General features: G+C 41.6%; 1 protein-coding gene across 6 annotated transcripts in view; it reads left to right on the top strand.

Moving 5' to 3' along the window:
• The window catches only part of LOC105492352 (Sad1 and UNC84 domain containing 3), a 47,076-nt gene extending 41,702 nt beyond the window's left edge, over positions 1–5,374 (top strand). For 5 of the 6 annotated variants that reach the window (XM_011759365.3, XM_011759369.3, XM_011759368.2 and 2 more), the window contains one exon: positions 5,074–5,368. In XM_011759365.3, the coding sequence (XP_011757667.1) occupies positions 5,074–5,193 (120 nt within the window). In that variant the 3' untranslated portion in view covers positions 5,194–5,368. Of the gene's footprint in view, positions 1–5,073 lie in introns of all 6 variants that reach the window. The other variant, XM_011759367.2, reaches the window with a different exon arrangement.
• The last annotated feature ends 12,880 nt before the right edge of the window (positions 5,375–18,254 follow it).

Raw genomic sequence — 18,254 nt, 5'->3', positions numbered from 1 at the left:
TTATTTTGAGATATGTTCCATCAATACCGAATTTATTGAGAGTTTCTAGCATGAAGGGCTGTTGAATTTTGTCAAAGGCCTTTTCTGCATCTATTGAGATAATCATGTGGTTTTTGTCTTTGGTTCTGTTTATATGCTGGATTATGTTTATTGATTTGCATATGTTGAACCAGCCTTGCATCCCAGAGATGAAGCCCACTTGATCATGGTGGAAAAACTTTTTGATGTGCTGCTGGATTCAGTTTGCCAGTATTTTATTGAGGATTTTTGCATCGATGATCATCCAGGATATTGGTCTAAAATTCTTTTTTGTTGTATCTCTTCCAGGCTTTGGTATCAGGATGATATTGGCCTCATAAAATGAGTTAGGGAGGATTCCCTCTTTTTCTATTGATTGGAATAGTTTCAGAAGGAATGGTACCAAGTCCTCCTTGTACCTCTGGTAGAATTTGGCTGTGAATCCGTCTGGTCCTGGACTTTTTTTGGTTGGGAGGCTATTAATTTTTGCCTCAATTTCAGAGCCTGCTATTGATCTATTCAGAGATTCAACTTCTTCCTGGTTTAGTCTTGGGAGAGTGTAAGTGTCCAGGAAATTATCCATTTCTTCTAGGTTTTCTAGTTTATTTGCACAGAGGTGTTTATAGTATTCTCTGATAGTAGTTTGTATTTCTGTGGGGTCAGTGGTGACATCCCCTTTATCATTTTTTATTGCATCTATTTGATTTTTCTCTCTTTTCTTCTTTATTAGTCTTGCTAGTGGTCTATCAATTTTGTTGATCTTTTCAAAAAACCAGCTCCTGGATTCATTGATATTTTGGAGGGTTTTTTGTGTCTCTATCTCCTTCAGTTCTGCTCTGATCTTAATTATTTCTTGCCTTCTGCTAGCTTTTGAATGTATTTGCTCTTGCTTCTCTAGTTCTTTTAATTGTGATGTTAGGGTGTCAATTTTAGATCTTTCCTGCTTTCTCTTGTGGGCATTTAGTGCTGTAAATTTCCCTCTACACACTGCTTTACATGTGTCCCAGAGATTCTGGTATGTTGTATCTTTGTTCTCATTGGTTTCAAAGAACATCTTTTTTTCTGTCTTCATTTCGTTATGTACCCAGTAGTCATTCAGGAGCAGGTTGTTCAGTTTCCATGTAGTTGAGCAGTTTTGATTGAGTTTCTTAGTCCTGAGTTCTAGTTTGATTGCACTGTGGTCTGAGAAACAGTTTGCTATAATTTCTGTTCTTTTACATTTGCTGAGGAGTGCTTTACTTCCAACTATGTGGTCAATTTTGGAGTAAGCGCAATGTGGTGCTGAGAAGAATGTATATTCTGTTGCTTTGGGATGGAGAGCTCTGTAGATGTCTATTAGGTCCGCTTGGTACAGAGTTGAGTTCAATTCCTGGATATCCTTGTTAACTTTCAGTCTCGTTGATCTCTCTAATGTTGACAATGGGGTGTTAAAGTATCCCATTATTATTATTATTATTATTATTATTATTATTATTATTATTCTGAGATGGAGTCTCGCTCTGTCACCAGGCCGGAGTGCCAGTATCACGATCTTGGCTCACTGCAACCTCCACCTCCCAAGTTCAAGTGATTCTCCTGCCTCAGCCTCCCAAGTAGCTGGGACTACAGGTGCCTGCCACCACACCCAGCTAATTTTTTATATTTTTAGTAGAGATGGGGTTTCACCGTATTAGCTGAGATGGTCTCAATCTCCTGACCTCATGATCTGCCCACCTCGGCCTCCCAAAGTGCTGAGATTACAGGCGTGAGCCACCACGCCTGGCCTCTCCCATTATTATTGTATGTGAGTCTAAGTCTCTTTGTAAATCTCTAAGGACTTGCTTTATGAATCTGGGTGCTCCTGTATTGGGTGCATATATATTTAGGATAGTTAACTCTTCCTGATGAATTGATCCCTTTACCATTATGTAATGGCCTTCTTTGTCTCTTTTGATCTTTGATGGTTTAAAGTCTGTTTTATCAGAGACTAGGATTGCAACCCCTGCTTTTTTTTTGTTCTCCATTTGCTTGGTAGATCTTCCTCCATCCCTTTATTTTGAGCCTATATGTGTCTCTGCATGTGAAATGGGTCTCCTGAATACAGCAAACTGATGGGTCCTGACTCTTTATCCAATTTGCCAGTCTGTGTCTTTTAATTGGACCATTTAGTCCATTTACATTTAAGGTTAATATTGTTATGTGTGAACTTGATCCTGTCATTATGATATTAGCTGGTTATTTTGCTCGTTGGTTGATGCACTTTCTTCCCAGCATGGAAGGACTTTACATTTTGGCATGTTTTTGCAATAGCTGGTACCTGTTGTTCCTTTCCATGTTTAGTGCTTCCTTCAGGATCTCTTGTAGGGCAGGCCTGGTGGTGACAAAATCTCTAAGCATTTGCTTGTCTGTAAAGGATTTTATTTCTCCTTCACTTATGAAACTTAGTTTGGCTGGATATGAAATTCTGGGTTTAAAATTCTTTTCTTTAAGAATGTTGAATATTGGCCCCCACTCTCTTCTGGCTTATAGAGTTTCTGCCAAGAGATCTGCTGTTAGTCTGATGGGGTTCCCTTCATGGGTAACCTGACCTTTCTGTCTGGCTGTCCTTAAAATTTTTCCTTCATTTCAACTTTGGTGAATCTGACAATTATGTGTCTTGGAGTTGTTCTTCTCGAGGAGTATCTTTGTGGCGTTCTTTGTATTTCCTAAATTTGAATGTTGGCCTGCCTTACTAGGTTGGGGAAGTTTTCCTGGATGATATCCTGCAGAGTATTTTCCAACTTGGTTCCATTTTCCATGGCACTTTCAGGCATGCCAATCAGATGTAGATTTGGTCTTTTCACACAATCCCATATTTCTTGGAGGCTTTGTTCATTTCTTTTTACTCTTTTTTCTCTACACTTCTCTTCTCGCTTCATCTCATTCATTTGATCTTCAATCGCTGATACTCTTTCTTCCAGTTGATCGAGTCAGTTCCTGAAGCTTGTGCATTTGTCACGTAGTTCTCGTGTTATGGTTTTCATCTCTATCAATTCTTTTAAGGACTTCTCTACATTGGTTATTCTAGTTAGCCATTCATCCATTCTTTTTTCAAGGTTTTTAGTTTCTTTGCGCTGGTTACATAGTTCCTCCCTTAGCTCTGAGAAGTTTGATCGACTGAAGCCTTCTTCTCTCAACTCATCAAAATCATTCTCCAATCAGCTTTGTTCCATTGCTGGCGATGAGCTGCATTCCTTTGGAGGGGGAGATGTGCTCTGATTTTTTGAATTTCCAGCTTTTCTGCCCTGCTTTTTCCCCATCTTTGTGGTTTTATCTGCCTTTGGTCTTTGATGATGGTGACGTACTGATGGGGTTTTGGTGTGGGTGTCCTTTCTGTTTGTTAGTTTTCCTTCTAACAGTCAGGACCCTCAGCTGCAGGTCTGTTGGAGTTTGCTTGAGGTCCACTCCAGACCCTGTTTGCCCTGGTATCAGCAGTGGAGGCTGCAGAAGATAGAATATTGCTGAACAGCGAGTTTTGCTGTCTGATTCTTGCTCTGGAAGGTTCGTCTCAGGGGTGTACTCAGCCACGTGAGTTGTGAGGTGTTGGTCTGCACCTAGTGGGAGATGTCTCCCAGTTAGGACCCACTTGAGGAGGCAGTCTGTCCGTTCTCAGATCTCAGCCTCCTTGCTGGGAGATCCACTGCTCTCTTCAAAGCTGTCAGACAGGGAAATTTACCTCTGCTGAGGTTTCTGCTGCTTTTTGTTTAGCTATGCCCTGTCCCCAGGGGTGGAGTCTACAGATGCAGGCAGGCCTCCTTGAGCTGCGGTGGGCTCCACCCAATTCGAGCTTCCCAGCGGCTTTGTTTACCCACTTAAGCTTCAGCAATGGTGGGCGCCCCTCCCCTAGCCTCGCTGCCGCCTTGCAGTTAGATCTCAGACTGCTGTGCTAGCAATGAGGGAGTCTCCGTGGGCGTGGGACCCTCCGAGTCAGGTGTGGGATATAATCTCCTGGTGTGCCTTTTGCTAAGACCCTTGGTAAAGTGCAGTATTAGGGTGGGAGTTACCCAATTTTCCAGGTGTTATGTGTCTCAATTTCCTTTGGCTAGGAAAAGGAATTCCCTTCCCCCTTGTGCTTCTCAGGTGAGGTGATGCCTTACCCTGCTTCAGCTCTCGCTGGTCGGGCTGCATCCGCGGACCAGCACCAACTGTCCGACATGCCCCAGTGAGATGAACCTGGTACCTCAGTTGAAAATGCAGAAATCACCCGTCTTCTGTGTTGCTCACGCTGGGAGCTGGAGGCTGGAGCTGTTCCTATTCAGCCTTCTTGGGCATGCCCTCCTTTATGACACTTTTTGGCCAAATAGTGAGAAAATAAAGATATAACAATAATATATGTTAGAAATGAGCATATTTGTTGAGTTTCATATTTGATTATATATTCATATGCATTTGAACTCATATTATCTGTTCTTATAGTTGGCTTCATAGATCTGGTTTTTAGACAACAAGCCCTCTCTCCCCTGCTCCTCAGCACAGCCAGCAAGGAGTGGAGAAGGGAGAAACAGTGGAACAGAGAGGTCACTTGGCTGCCGTATTATCCTCCTCTCCCTCTACTTATCTTTTCATAAGCTCTTTATTCCAGTAGCTTATTTTCCCACTCATTAGACTGATATTTGAAAATAGTTATGTTAGAAAAGAAAAAAGTATATAGGCCAGGTGTGGTGGCTCACGCCTATAATCCCATCACTTTTGGAGGCCTAGGCAGTTAAATTGCTTGAACCCTGGAGTTCAAGACCAGCCTGGGCAACATGGCAAAACCCTGTCTCTACAAAAAATTAATAAATTAGCTAGGTGTGGTAGCATGTGCCTGCAGTTCCAGCTCCTCAGGAGTCTGAGCTGTGAGGATGGCTTGAGCCCAGGAGGTAGAGGTGGCAATGAGCCGTGATCATGCCACTACATTCCAGCCTGTGTGACAGAGCCAGATCCTGTCTCAAAAAAAAAGAAGAGTATATAATTTTAAAATTTTATCAGTATTCATTGGGATTATTTGAGATGAATTTCTTTATGAGGCATTGATTTTCTTTTCTTTATTTTCAGCATGCTGTTTCTGAATATTTATTATGTGTGAAACTTAACATCTTTAGCAACTGGGGACACCCGAAGTATACTTGTTTATATCGATTCAGGGTCCACGGCACACCAGGCAAGCACATCTAGAAGAGTTGGTGCAGAAGGTCATGCCACATGTCCAGAATATTCAAGAACACTTATTCTCTTAGATGATACTGCACACATAGGAATTGAGAATTAGGAGTGGGAAGAAAACCTCAAAGTGGTTCATACTTGCCTATAAAAAGTAAACAAATTTTACTAATAAAAAATATGGAAGTAAATTAAATATCCTTGCCATAGTTTAGTCTTTAAGGATGCTCCATGTTGTCAGAGCATTGAAAACTCATTTTGTATTTAGAAGAAGATTGTCTCATCATCAGTCTTTCTCATAATACCATCTTTGCCTTCACTGACTCATTTATTTACACCAGGCTTGGGTGTCCACTATCACCACTATCATTTAGTGCTGATCTGGAGGCACTGGTCAGCGCAATTAGATAGGAAACCAGTAATTTTTAAATTAGAGGTAAAAATTAGTGAGGAGTTCTGACCATGACCATTTACAGATAATTTGATGAATTCCTTGAAATGCAATAGAGTCTATTTTAAAAGAATAACAAACAAGGAAAAACTGTTGTAAGTTAGTGGATGCAAAATTCCCACATATAAATCAATATCATTCATAAATAAAAACAACAACCAGTTACAGAGTATAACTTACAAAATCCATTATCATCTTTAGATAATAAACATCAAATAAAAGAAGAAAATAAAATATCTACATGAAGAAATCCCAAACAGCAGTAAATGACTAAAAGAAGACTTAAGGCCAGGCGTAGTGGCTCACAACTGTAATCTTAGCACTTTGGGAGGTCAAGGGTGTGGGATCACTTGAGCCCAGGAATCTTGAGACCAGTCTGGGCAACACAGCAAGACCCCATCCCTACAAAAAATTTAAAAATTAGCCAGACGTCTTGCATGTTGCAGCTACTCAGGAGACAGGTGGGAGGATCACTTGAGCCTGGGAGGTTGAAGCTTCAAGTGAGGTGTGTTTGAGCCACTACACTCCAGCCTGGGCAACCTGTCTGGAAAAAAAAAAAAAAAAAAAGACTTCAATAAAATAAATGGAAAGATAGATATACTATATGCCATATCCTTCGATGGGAAATCTCAACTGTCAAGATGTCAATTTTAAGTTAATTTATAAATGTAACTTGATCTCAGTTAAAAACCAGAAAAATATGGCATTTATGGGACAGTTACAAGCTATTAAACAATTATTATTAAAAAAAATAATTTGGGCTGGGCATGGTGGCTCACACCTATAATCTCAGCACTTTCAGAGGCCAAAGTGGAAGAACCACTTGACTCCAGGAGTTCAAGATGAGCCTGGGCGACATAGTGAGACCCTGTCTCTATTAAAAATAAAAAAAATTAGGCGGTGCACACCTGCAGTACCAGCTACTTGGGAGGCTGAGGTGGGAGGATCACTTGAGCCCAAGAATTTGAGGCCGCAGTGAGCCATGATCACTGCACTCCTGACTGGGTGGCAGAGCAAGACCCTGTCTGAAAAAAACAAATTATAGGTGTGTGTGATTGTGGTACTACAATGATGCTTTATAAAATAAATCTTAACTTTTTATTTACATATTTAAATATTTAAAGTTGAAATGGTATATGTGGGATCTTTTCCAAAATAACATAAGGTGAGGAAATTAATAAGAAAATTCATGATTGGCCATGAAATGATCATTGAAGTTGGATGCTGCCAGTCCATGGAGCTTCATTATACTATTCTGTCTAGATTTATAAATGTTTGATATTTTCAATTAAAAAGTTTTTTAAAAATTAAGACATATATATTTTTAAAAACCCAAAGGGGGGTATGTTTTAAATGAAATTGATTCTAAAGTTCATATGGAAGTATAAACTTAGCAAAAGGACAGCCAGAAAATCTCTGAAAAAAAATCAACAAAAAGAAATAGCTCTATGACATAGGTATAAAACAATAGTTAAAACTGTATGATACTGGCAAACAGATAGACCAATGGAACAGATAAACAAGTCCAAAACTACATTTACATGTATGTGGAAGTTGAGTGTATGATAAAGGTAGCATCTCAAAAGAGTATGGGGAAAAAACAAATTACTTGGGACAATTATCTAGTCATTAAGAAAATAAAATTCCATCCATATTTCTCACTTTATAACATGACAAACTCCCAATATGGTAAAATATATACAAGTAGGTAATAAAACCATAAAAATATTAACAGGGAAACTTGGGATAATTCCTGTATGGCACTGAATAGAGGAATGTCTTTCTAAATATGACTCAAAATTTAGAAGCCACAAAAGAAAAAAAATTCTACTATATAAAAATCAAGAACCTCTGCATGGCCAACAAAACTTAAAATGGAAAAAATATTCACAATTGACATTATAAGGACCAACCTTTCCAATATATACACAGTCCCCTGAAAGCAATTGTAATATCAGTAACACATTAGAAAAATGGCCAGTGAACAGATCATCTAGAGAAGCATATGAAAGATATTCAAGCTTATTTACTTAAGAAAATTGGCAAAACTTATATTGTACCATGTTTCACTGATGAAATTAGAAAGATCCAAAAGTTTGATAATGTTTTATTTCAAGGCTTTGGGGAAACAGGATCTCTCACATATTGCTGGAAGGAATGCAAATAGGTATAACATTTATGGAGGGAACTTGGCCTATCTATAAAAATTAAAGATGAATATATCCTTTGACTGAAAAACTTAACCATGTGCAAAATGCCATATATAAAATGTTATTCATCAGCAATATTTCCCAGGAGGAAATGTAATGAGAGAGGTAGGAATGGGGTAGGAGGAAGTCCCCACATAGGCAGGACCAAAGTGTTTTACTGTATATTTATACTATTTTGTTTTTAAACCATGTTTTAAAAAAACATGGTTTTTAAAGCATGTGAATATTTTGCCAATTAAGGCATTACATGATATTTTAAATAGACATGTTCTTTTGTTTTTTAATACAATGGTCAAGGAGATAGATATTCAATAAGTAAAGAGTGATAAATGTAATGAAAAGAAAAAAATAAGAAAGAGACACACGAAACCAGGCGACCTTAGCCAGGAGACTAGGGAAGCCCCCTGCCAGGAAAACAATTTGTGAGATAGTGGTCTCGGGCTACCCTCTGTATTAGATTCCCCTGGTCATATGAGAAAAATCAGTGGGCTTTCTGAAACACCCAGGAGCTGGAAAGATGAAGATAGAGAAAACAACACCAGGGTGCTGCCTCTGTATATCCTCTTGAGGATGTGGATATGATGGGGTGGTGTGAAAATGGAAAAGACCTGGGTGCCTTTTATGAGGCATAGTAATGCCAGCCCTCCCATTTTCAGCATGGAAAACCAGCACAAAATTATGATCCTCATCTCCTTCTAAATCACCCTTTTGAATACAGGGTCCACTTCTAGCGACCCTGGGCTAAGGGAAGCTCCAAACTCCTCCTGTTCATGTGGCCACACAGCCGTAGCCTACTTTCTGTCTCTTTGCCAAGCAGATTGGAAGCTTTAGCAAACAATTCTCTATGTAAATGTGTGTTTTCTACCTGCTAACAGGTAGCCCACCAAAAACGTACCACTTCATTGAAAAGGTGGCTTTTTATGAAACCATGAAAGCCATGTGCAGTGAAGTGGGGCTGGGAGTGGCAGCAGTGCTAGGGGTGGTCATTCTTTGACTATAATGGGGGCACATGTGTGACACTTTGGAGGAACTAGAAGTTCAAGAGCTGTGCAAAAATGGCTTAAGAGTGATGGGATGGCAGCAGACAAATGGAGTAGCTGGAAAATGTAGGCAGTGCTACCCAGGGAAGCAGACAAAAGATTTTAGACTTTAACCGAGGAGCAATGTTTTGTAGCCATTGAGGATCTAAGAAAAGATTGTGATATAATTGAAGTGGAGTTTAGACATATCACACTGGTTGGCATGTGGAGAATGGACCATAGAGGCCCAGGAGTAGGCAGGGGAGGTCAGTGAGAGAGTTGCTGCAATAGTTCAGGTGGCAATTAGTGGGGATAGCAGGATGGAGAGAGGCAAATGGAAATAAAAGGGGAAACAGAATCAATGGAAAGGGCCAGTAGGCTGGTTAGAATGGGATTCATTCTGAGTCACAAATAGCCACTGCTCTCATGGGGTAAATAAAGAATTGCTTCCATGCTTTCAAAGTGGAAGTCAGTTCGCAAGAGTCTTTTCCTTAAGGCAGTTGAACTAAGCCTCCTTCCAGCAATTACCCATGACATGCACCAATACTTGGCAAAGCCAGCTTTCTCACAGGTAGTAATGATGCTGGCATCCCTTTGTGTTCCCTTGGCTTTCCTTAGGTTGAGGAATAAAGTATGGAATTCTATTTCAAGTGGTGGATATTAATTCCAGTAGGGTGGTGTAAATTTAGAGTGCAGGCTTGAAATCAGGAGATGTGAGTTAAAAATCAATTTCAAAGCTAGCAAGCACTGTGAACTTGAAGAGTGTTCTAGAAAAGGAATTTTTGGTTATAAGAAAGAGAAAGGCCCTACAACTAGTGCAGTAGTTGGGAGAGGGTTCTTACAAAGTTCCCAAAAGATCATTAAATGCAAGGACAGGAAATGAAATATAGCCAGACCTCATGAGAATAGGACCAAGGGCAGCTGTTCTCTGGAGTTGCACTCATGACTAGTATAGCTGTTCAATACCAGCCAGGTTCCTGGGAGTGGGGGAGCTGTTTAATGGCAACATACTCCTGCCTCCACACATCCCACGTGCAAGCCCCCTGACAATGGAACTCTGCTGCTCCTCCCATCCAGAGGTGAAGTCTTGTTTCAATCATTCTTTTTTCTTTTCTATATCTTATGATGATTTGGCATTATAAAAATCTGGGGAGGCTGGGTGTGGTGCCTCAAGTCTGTAATCTCAGTACTTTGGGAAGCTGAGGGAGGTAGATAACTTGAGGTCAGGAGTTCAAGAACACCCTGACCTGTTGCAGGAAATCAGAGGACTAGAGAGACCATTGAGTGGAACAGGAGGATTTTGTTAAGGTGCACACCAGCTCAGCAGATTCGCAACCAAAAGGCTGAGCCCTGAACAAAAACAGGGCTTGACTTTTACAAGCAAGCTTACAGGAACAGAACAAAGACAGTTAATCAAACAGTGACAGGGCTCATAATCTTTAGCATAGCTTGTGACCTTGCAGCTGCATTGAAGAAGAAACAGGAACTTACAAAACCTTGCAAAATACAGGTGCTTATAAAAATAGCTATGAGTTACAGCAAGGGGAAGGGGCGACAGTAAAGAAATTTGTTTTTCTTAACCTTGCTCTGGGGGAATGTCTGGAGCCCAGTCCTTTGGCTTCCGACTTTCCAGACAGTGTTGTCAAGGTATTGCCAGGGCCCTGCCTACCACTGTCCTTGGAATGAGTGAGTTAAGTACAGGAAACTTGTTTTTCTCTTTTAACTCCTGCTTCAGACCAACATGCTGAAACCTTGACTCTACTAAGACTACAAAAAATATAGCCAGATGTGGTGGTATGCACCTATAATCCCAGGTACTTGGGAGGCTGTGCAGGAGAATCGCTTGAACCAAGGAGGCAGAGGTCGCAGTGAGCCAAGATTGCACCATTGCACTCCAGCCTGGGCAACAAGAGAGAAACTCTGTTTAAAAAAAAAAAGTCTGGGGAGAGGAGGGAGTTCTAAGTGGCCAATTTTTAAAAAAGTTAAAAAAAATTAAAATACAAATCTGAAGAGATTGCCCCATCCAGGGCTAGCCAATTCTTAGAGATCACACATCTTTCATATGCTCACCCAACTGCTCCAACTACCTCCTTATCTAACTTTCACATGCCAAGCCAATATTTCTCCTGCCTTAAATCATCCAGGGCCAGGTACCAGACAACTAGAGACCACTCCTAAGGCCCAGTGTCTGCCAACATTATTCAAACGGGCCAGTTCTAAATTGTTCACCCTTCCCTGCCTTGCCTTTGCCATGGAAATCCCCATAACGGCTCTGGCTCAGGCTGTCTGCTTGCTCCAACTTTTGTCACCTGATCTATCTTAGTCCGTTTGTGTTGCTATAAAGAAATACCTGGCTGGGCATGGTGACTCAGGCCTGTAATCCCAGCACTTTGTGAGGCCAAGGCGGGCAGATCACGAGGTCAGGAGATCGAGACCATCCTGGCTAACACAGTGAAACCCCGTCTCTACTAAAAATACAAAAAATTAACCAGGTGTGGTGGCAGGCGCCTGCAGTTCCAGCTATTCAGGAGGCTGAGGCAGGAGAATGGCGTGAACCCAGGAAACGGAGCTTGCAGTGAGCTGAGATCACACCACTGCACTCCAACCTGGGCAACAGAGTGAGACTCCATCTCAAAAAAAAAAAAAAAAAATACCTGTGTAACTGACTCATGTCCAGATGCTGGCCACTCAGAAGTCAAAGAATGAGAACTGAGGTGTGGTAAAAGGAAAGCAGCTTTTATTGATCAAATGCTAGCAGATGAGAGAATAGCTGGACTCAGCCTCAAATGAACCCTCTCAGCCTTCTGGGCTGAGTAAAGGGCTTTAAGAAGAAAAAAGGTGTGGAAAACTTACAAGAGTAGTGAAAAAGAGAGTACATGGCTGCCTGTCTTTTTTTTTTTTTTAAGATAGAGTTTCCCTCTTGTCACCCAGCCTGGAGTACAATGGTGCGATCTCAGCTCACTGCAACCTCTGCCTCCCAGGTTCAAGCAATTCTCCTACCTCAGCCTCCCAAGTAGCTGGGATTACAGGCTTGCATCACCACGCCTGCCTAATTTTGTATTTTTAGTAGAGATGGGGTTTCACCATGTTGGTCAGGCTGGTCTTGAACTCCTGACCTCAGGTGATCTGCCTGCCTCAGCCTCCCAAAATGCTGGGATTACAGGCATGAGCCACCGCACCGGACTTGGGCTGCCTGTATTGTTCCGATGGTTATCTTGAGGAATCACCCATCCTGAAGACCAATTTGCATCATCCTGCCTTTGGAATGGTAGTGGTAGGCTCAATGTTTCTAACTTCCTGTGAGCAGGAAGATTCTGCAGCTGGGTCTCTCTGCCTGGTTTGTTTCAAAATTGGTCCTGGGAATTTCTAAGCAAGCACATAATTAGATAAGCAAGAGCTGTGCACCAATGTGCCTGGCGGGAAAGGCAGAGAAACAAAGAATCTCACAGTACAAGGCTACATTTTGAAATCAGAAAGGAAGCAAAAAAAGTTTTAAAGTGCATTTCAAGGCTGGATTACTCTATTACATCTCAGGCTGAGTTATTTATAAAGAACAAAAGGTTTATTTGGCTCACAATTCTGCAGGCTATACAAGAAGCATGACATCAACATCTGCTTCTGATGAGGACCTCGGGAAGCTTCTACTCATAGCAAAAGGCAAAGGGGAACTGGCATGCAGGACACATGGAGAGAGAGGAAGTGAGAGAGAGAAAGCGGAAGAGGTGCCAGGCTCTTCGCAACAACCAGCTCTCACGGGAACTAATAGAGCTAGAACTTACTATTATCATGAGTATGGCAACAAGCCATTCATGAGGTATCTGTCCCCATGATTCAAATACCTTTCATTAGGTCCTAACTATAACATTGGGAATCATATTTCAACATAAGATTTGGAGGGGACAAACATCCAAAACATAGCATGACCAAAAACGTGCTTTCCTGTGTGATCCTGAAGAGGGACTCTTCCTATGGCATTGGCCCGTCCCATTATGTCGTCATGCAGCCACTACTATCAATTAAAATAAAAAAAACTTGTCTCTGTAAATTCATTCTCTCAGTAGGTGGCCAGCAACTTACAGCTCAGATAAAAAAATAAATAGAGATGGAGCTCAGCCAATTCAGAGTTATCTTTTAGAAACAGGGAATAGGGGTTGGATGTAATCCCAGCGTTTTGAGAGGGCAAGGCAGGTGGATCACCTGAGATTGGGAGTCTGAGACCAGCCTTGCCAACACTGCAAAACCCCATCTCTACTAAAAAGACAAAAATTAGCTGGACATGGTGGTAGGCACCTATAATCCTAGCTACTCAGGAGGCTGAGGCAGGAGAATCGCTTGAACCCAAGAGGCAGAGGTTGTTGTGAGCCAAGATCGCGCCATTGCATTCCAGCTTGGGCAAGAGTGAAACTGCAAAGGAGGAGGAGGGGGAGGAGAGAGGAGGAGGGGGAGGAGAGAGGAGGAGGGGGAGGAGAGAGGAGGAGGGGGAGGAGGAGGAGGAGGAGAAGAGGAAGAAGAGGAAAAAGAAGAGAAGAAGGAGAAGAAGAAGAAGAAGAAGAAGAAGAAGAAGAAGAAGAAGAAGAAGAAGAAGAAGAAGAAGAAGAAGAGGAGGAGGAGGAGGAGGAGGAGGAGGAGGAGGAAGAAGAGGAAGAGGAAGAGGAAGAAGAGGAAGAGGAAAAGGAGGAGGAGGAGGGGGGTGGAGGAGGAATGAGGAGGAGGAGAAGAAATTGGGAATAGAAACCTGAGAAATTGTAGCAATCAGGAAGTGGGGAGTATATTAGTTATCTATTGATAATGATTGAGGCAAGTCTGTTCTCCAGTCCATTGTATCTAGACTGGCCCATGGATTGCTCTGAATAGTAGTTTGTGATGGAAGTAATGTTCTAGGAGCTCCGGTGCCTTAGCCTTTAAAGATCTTGTGGTTTCCACTCTCCCCTTGGACTGCTGTCCAGAAACCACCTTGTCAAGAAGTTGGACTTGCCTGCTGGAGGGTGCGAGACTATGTAGTGGAGAACAAGGTGCCCAGGCAACATCCTAGCACCAACTCTCAGGCATATCAATGAGGCCACCTTGGACCTTCCAGCCCAGCAGACCTTCAGCCAAATGCAGCCTCATTAGGGAGCCCAGGTGAAAGTAGCAGAGCAATCACTCAACCAACATCCTAAATCCTTGGTGAAGTCACATGTTTGGGGGAGTGTCTTACACATCAATAGGGAACCAACATACTTCCCACTCCCCAATTACTACAGTTCCCCAGGTTCCTATTCCCAGTTTCTGAAAGGGGACTCTGAATCGACTGAGTTCCATTTCTATTTTTTTTTTTTTTACCCAGGCTGCAAGTTGCTGGAAGCCTATTGAGAGAATGAACATGCAAATGGCCAGACCATATATGAAAACAGAACTGAACTCTGGCCCACAATCTGCAGCAACCTGACCAGAAAGCCAAGCCATTCTCTACAGTAACCGGCCCGGGTGCCGGCTTGCTACCTAGGAGACACACTCCGGGTAGGAGACAGACAACTCTCTCTAACAACTGATGCAGGAGGCCAAACAACTCCTCTAATAATTCACCTCAAATGGCCAGGATTTGATTAATAACTTGCAGATTCCCTAATTTTTGTCCCTGCTTGCAACTTAGGGTAGGCAAATATCCTCCCCTAAACAATCATGTGGGAAGCATCCCTTCTGGTGAGCCCCCTCAGCTTCTCCAGGCCGACAGCCTGAATCAGGGCTCACCCCCGGTGCCTTCCCTTTTCCACTATAAAACATTCCTAGTTCTCTGCCTGCCTTTGAGTCTCTGCCGAAATGCAAGTGATGATGGCTGACTCTGAATAAATAGGCTTTGCCTGTTCCATTTGGTTGGTCTTCATTTATTTCCACACTATCAATTGTTTTCCTGAAGGTCAAATGTAAATAGGGCTGGTCCAGTCAGCAGGAGCATGTGGGTCACTGGACACTCAGCAATCCAGTGATGCAGATTCTCACCAAGAGTGTGAGGTAGGGCATGCCATGGCCAACATTGCCAGTTCTATCTGTCCCCATCTTTAAAATGGGAATAACAGCCCAAGTGCGGTGGCTCACACCTGTAATCCCAGCACTTTGGGAGGCTGAAGCAGGCAGCTCACATGATGTCATGAGTTTGAGACCAGCCTGGCCAACATGGTGAAACCCCATCTCTACTAAAAATACAAAAAATTGTCCAGGCATGGTGGCGGGTGCCTTTAATCCCAGCTACTCGGGAGGCTGAGGCAGCAGAATCACTTGAACCTAGGACTCGGAGGTTGTAGTGAGCCGAGATTGCACCATTGCACTCCAGCTTGGGCGACAAGAGCAAGACTCCATCTCAAATAAAATAAAATAAAATAGGAATAATAGTGCTTATTTTATGGGTGTTTATGTTATCTAAGTGATGGTATCAGTGCAGAGTGCTATAAAATGAGAGCTATCTATCTCATCCTACTGATCAATAATATTTAGATAGTGCTTTAAAGGCATCCAACAAATGTTGATCACCCTCCTCTTGAGTGGGGCTGGTCCCCTTCCTTAATCCCCATCACTTACTACCATGCCTGACACTTCTCATGTGCTCCACAAATGTTCATTTAAAAAAGTATCTATGGAATTTATTGAAGAATTTTTTTGACACCTTAAAGATGAAAAGAGTCTTTGAAGAGGTGCTTAAGCAAAAACCCATCTCTTAGAACAAGTACAATTCTCAAAAGACATTCACTCATGCCACCTCTAGGGTATGCTTTCCTTCATTTTACAGTTTTCTCATGTTAAAAAAGAAGACAAATACTGCCTTTCAAATTTGATGCGTAACAACTGAGCTAGTCACATGTTTCCCTTGGGTAATTTTTCCGACATTAACTGCTAACAACAGGGCTGCAAATTGCTGCCTCTTCCCCCAGGAACTAGAGAAGGCAAGTAAGTACCTGAAAGAGACTGGCCAAATACCTAAACAGAATTGACCATCTGTAGCTGTAGAGAGGTTATTTCCCTTACTTCCAACTACATGCATCCTGACTGACATTTTATTCGCACCACTATTTATTTCAGTTTCTAATACAAGATTAAGGCATTTACCTCCCCACTAAACAAACTTAACAAACAGCGTCAACACCGTTTCCCAAATCATTGTGTGACTGAATTACTAACCCCTGAGGTTCGGCAGTTCTTAAGTCAGAAGGCAATTTACCGTAGCTAAATAAGAACATGAATATACATTGCATTAGAAAACTCAGTGGTACATGGGGCTTCTAGAAATCTCTAGAGATCACATTCCTTGCCTCAAAATCATTCAGAAAGTACAGAAGTAGTGTCAGTATGTTTAATTATCAATTCTGAAGTTATTGAATTAATTTGCTAAGCCTATTTAAGAAAACTGCAAGAGCACATAAAATATTCCTTTCTTCTTCCAAGAAAAGATAACTGCAGCTTTATTTTCTATTTCTTGAGTCAAATTCCTATATGATTTGGGCATTTATCAATGCAGAATGTATATCACATCTTCTTAGGAAGTTTAAAAAATTGCTTTATCAGTTTTTACGACATAAAATTAAGCAATTTACAGTAAAGTTCAAGATGTTACAAAATATTGTTTACAAAGTTTATTTAGATACATTCTTTAATTATATTCATTTATCTACTAGCAACCACTTTATTTAATGCGATGTTCAATTCTTCAAATTACTCATTCATGAGGAAATTTAAAAACATGCTTTTTTCCTGCAGATCGTATGGGGCAAATGAAAAATGTTGGCAGAACTTTTTTGTGTGTGTGTGTGACGGAGTCTTGCTCTGTTGCCTAGGCTGGAGTGCAGTGGCAGATCTCAGCTCACTGAAATCTCTGCCTCCTGGGTTCAAGTGATTCTCCTGCCTCAGATTCCTGAGTAGTTGGGATTACAGGCACAAGCTATCACGTCGGGCTAATTTTTGTATTTTTAGTAGAGACAGGGTTTCACCATGTTGGCCAGGCTGGTCTCAAACTCCTGACCTCAGATGATCTACCCGCCTCCGCCTCCCAGAGTGCTGGGATTACAGGAGAGAGTCACTCTGCCCCACCTGTTGGCATAACTTTGAAAGTGATATATTAAGTTTGGTCTGGTAAACGCTCGCATGTGACAATGAAGATTAGAATTTTGCTTCATGTTATAGTCTTAAAATAGGCAAAAACTGCAATTTTTGTATTTTGCACCTTTTTATTATTATATTTTAAGTTCTAGGGTACATGTGCACAATGTGCAGGTTTGTGGCATAGGTATACATATGCCATGTTGGTTTGCTGCACCTATCAACTCATCATTTACACGAGGTATTTCTCCTAAGGCTTTCCCTCCCCCAGGCTTCCACCCCCCAACAGGCCCCAGTGTGTGATGTTCCCCTCCCTGTGTCCATGTGTTCTCATTGTTCAACTCCCACTTATGAGTGAGAACATGCAATGTTTGGTTTTCTGTCCTTGTGATATTTTGCTGAGAATGATGGTTTCCAACCTCATCCATGTCCCTGCAAAGGGCATGAACTCATCCTTTTTTATGGCTGCATAGTATTCCATGGTGTATATGTCCAACTTGTCTTTATCCAGTCTGTTATTGATGGACATTTGGGATGGTTCCAAGTCTTTGCTATTGTGAATAGTGCCACAATAAACATAACGTGTGCATGTGTCTTTAAAAATAATCTAGGCCTGGCACAGTGGCTCATGCCCATAATCCCAGCACTTTGGGATTATAGCCGAGATCGCACCACTGCACTCCAGCCTGGGCAATAGAGGGAGACTCCGTCTAAAAAAAAAAAAAAAATTAACCTTGCCTGGTAGCTTGTGCCTGTAATCCCAACTACTCGGGAAGCTGAGGCAGGAGAATCCCTTGAACCCAGGAAGTGGAGGTTGCAGAGGTCCGAGATCACGCCATTGCACTCCAGCCTGGGTAACAGAGCCAGACTCCGTCTCAAAATCATCATCATCATCATCATCATCTGCATTGTCTTGATTCTATATGTCAAGTTAAAGACAACGGTCTACGCTCCTATTTGCAGAGGGCATTAAAAATAACAATTAACATAGATAATCTTTAGTCTTTGAAAAACCAAATTAGATACAATTGTTGCTTCATTTCCCCCTTTAAAATTTTTCCTTTTAAAAAAACCTAATGACATTATTTATGCTAATAAGAATTTTATCGGATGTAATAAAGTTCATCTTGAGGCAAACTGCAGAATTACCACTTAACGTCAGTGTTCTTTAAGCATCCCGTCTTTACCAACTAGCCAGTAATATGTTAAATTTTTTAAAAAGTCATTTAAAACAGTTTTCAGAACCTTAATCAACCAAGATGCTTCAATACCAAAGTACCGGTACCGTCATCGGAGGCTAGAGGGTTTAAAGCTGCTCTACCTTAGAGA

This window comes from Macaca nemestrina, chromosome 4, assembly GCF_043159975.1.
Source record: "Macaca nemestrina isolate mMacNem1 chromosome 4, mMacNem.hap1, whole genome shotgun sequence".
In the NCBI taxonomy this organism is placed as follows: Eukaryota; Metazoa; Chordata; class Mammalia; order Primates; family Cercopithecidae; genus Macaca; species Macaca nemestrina.
This window is presented reverse-complemented; position numbering and strand designations above follow the sequence as displayed.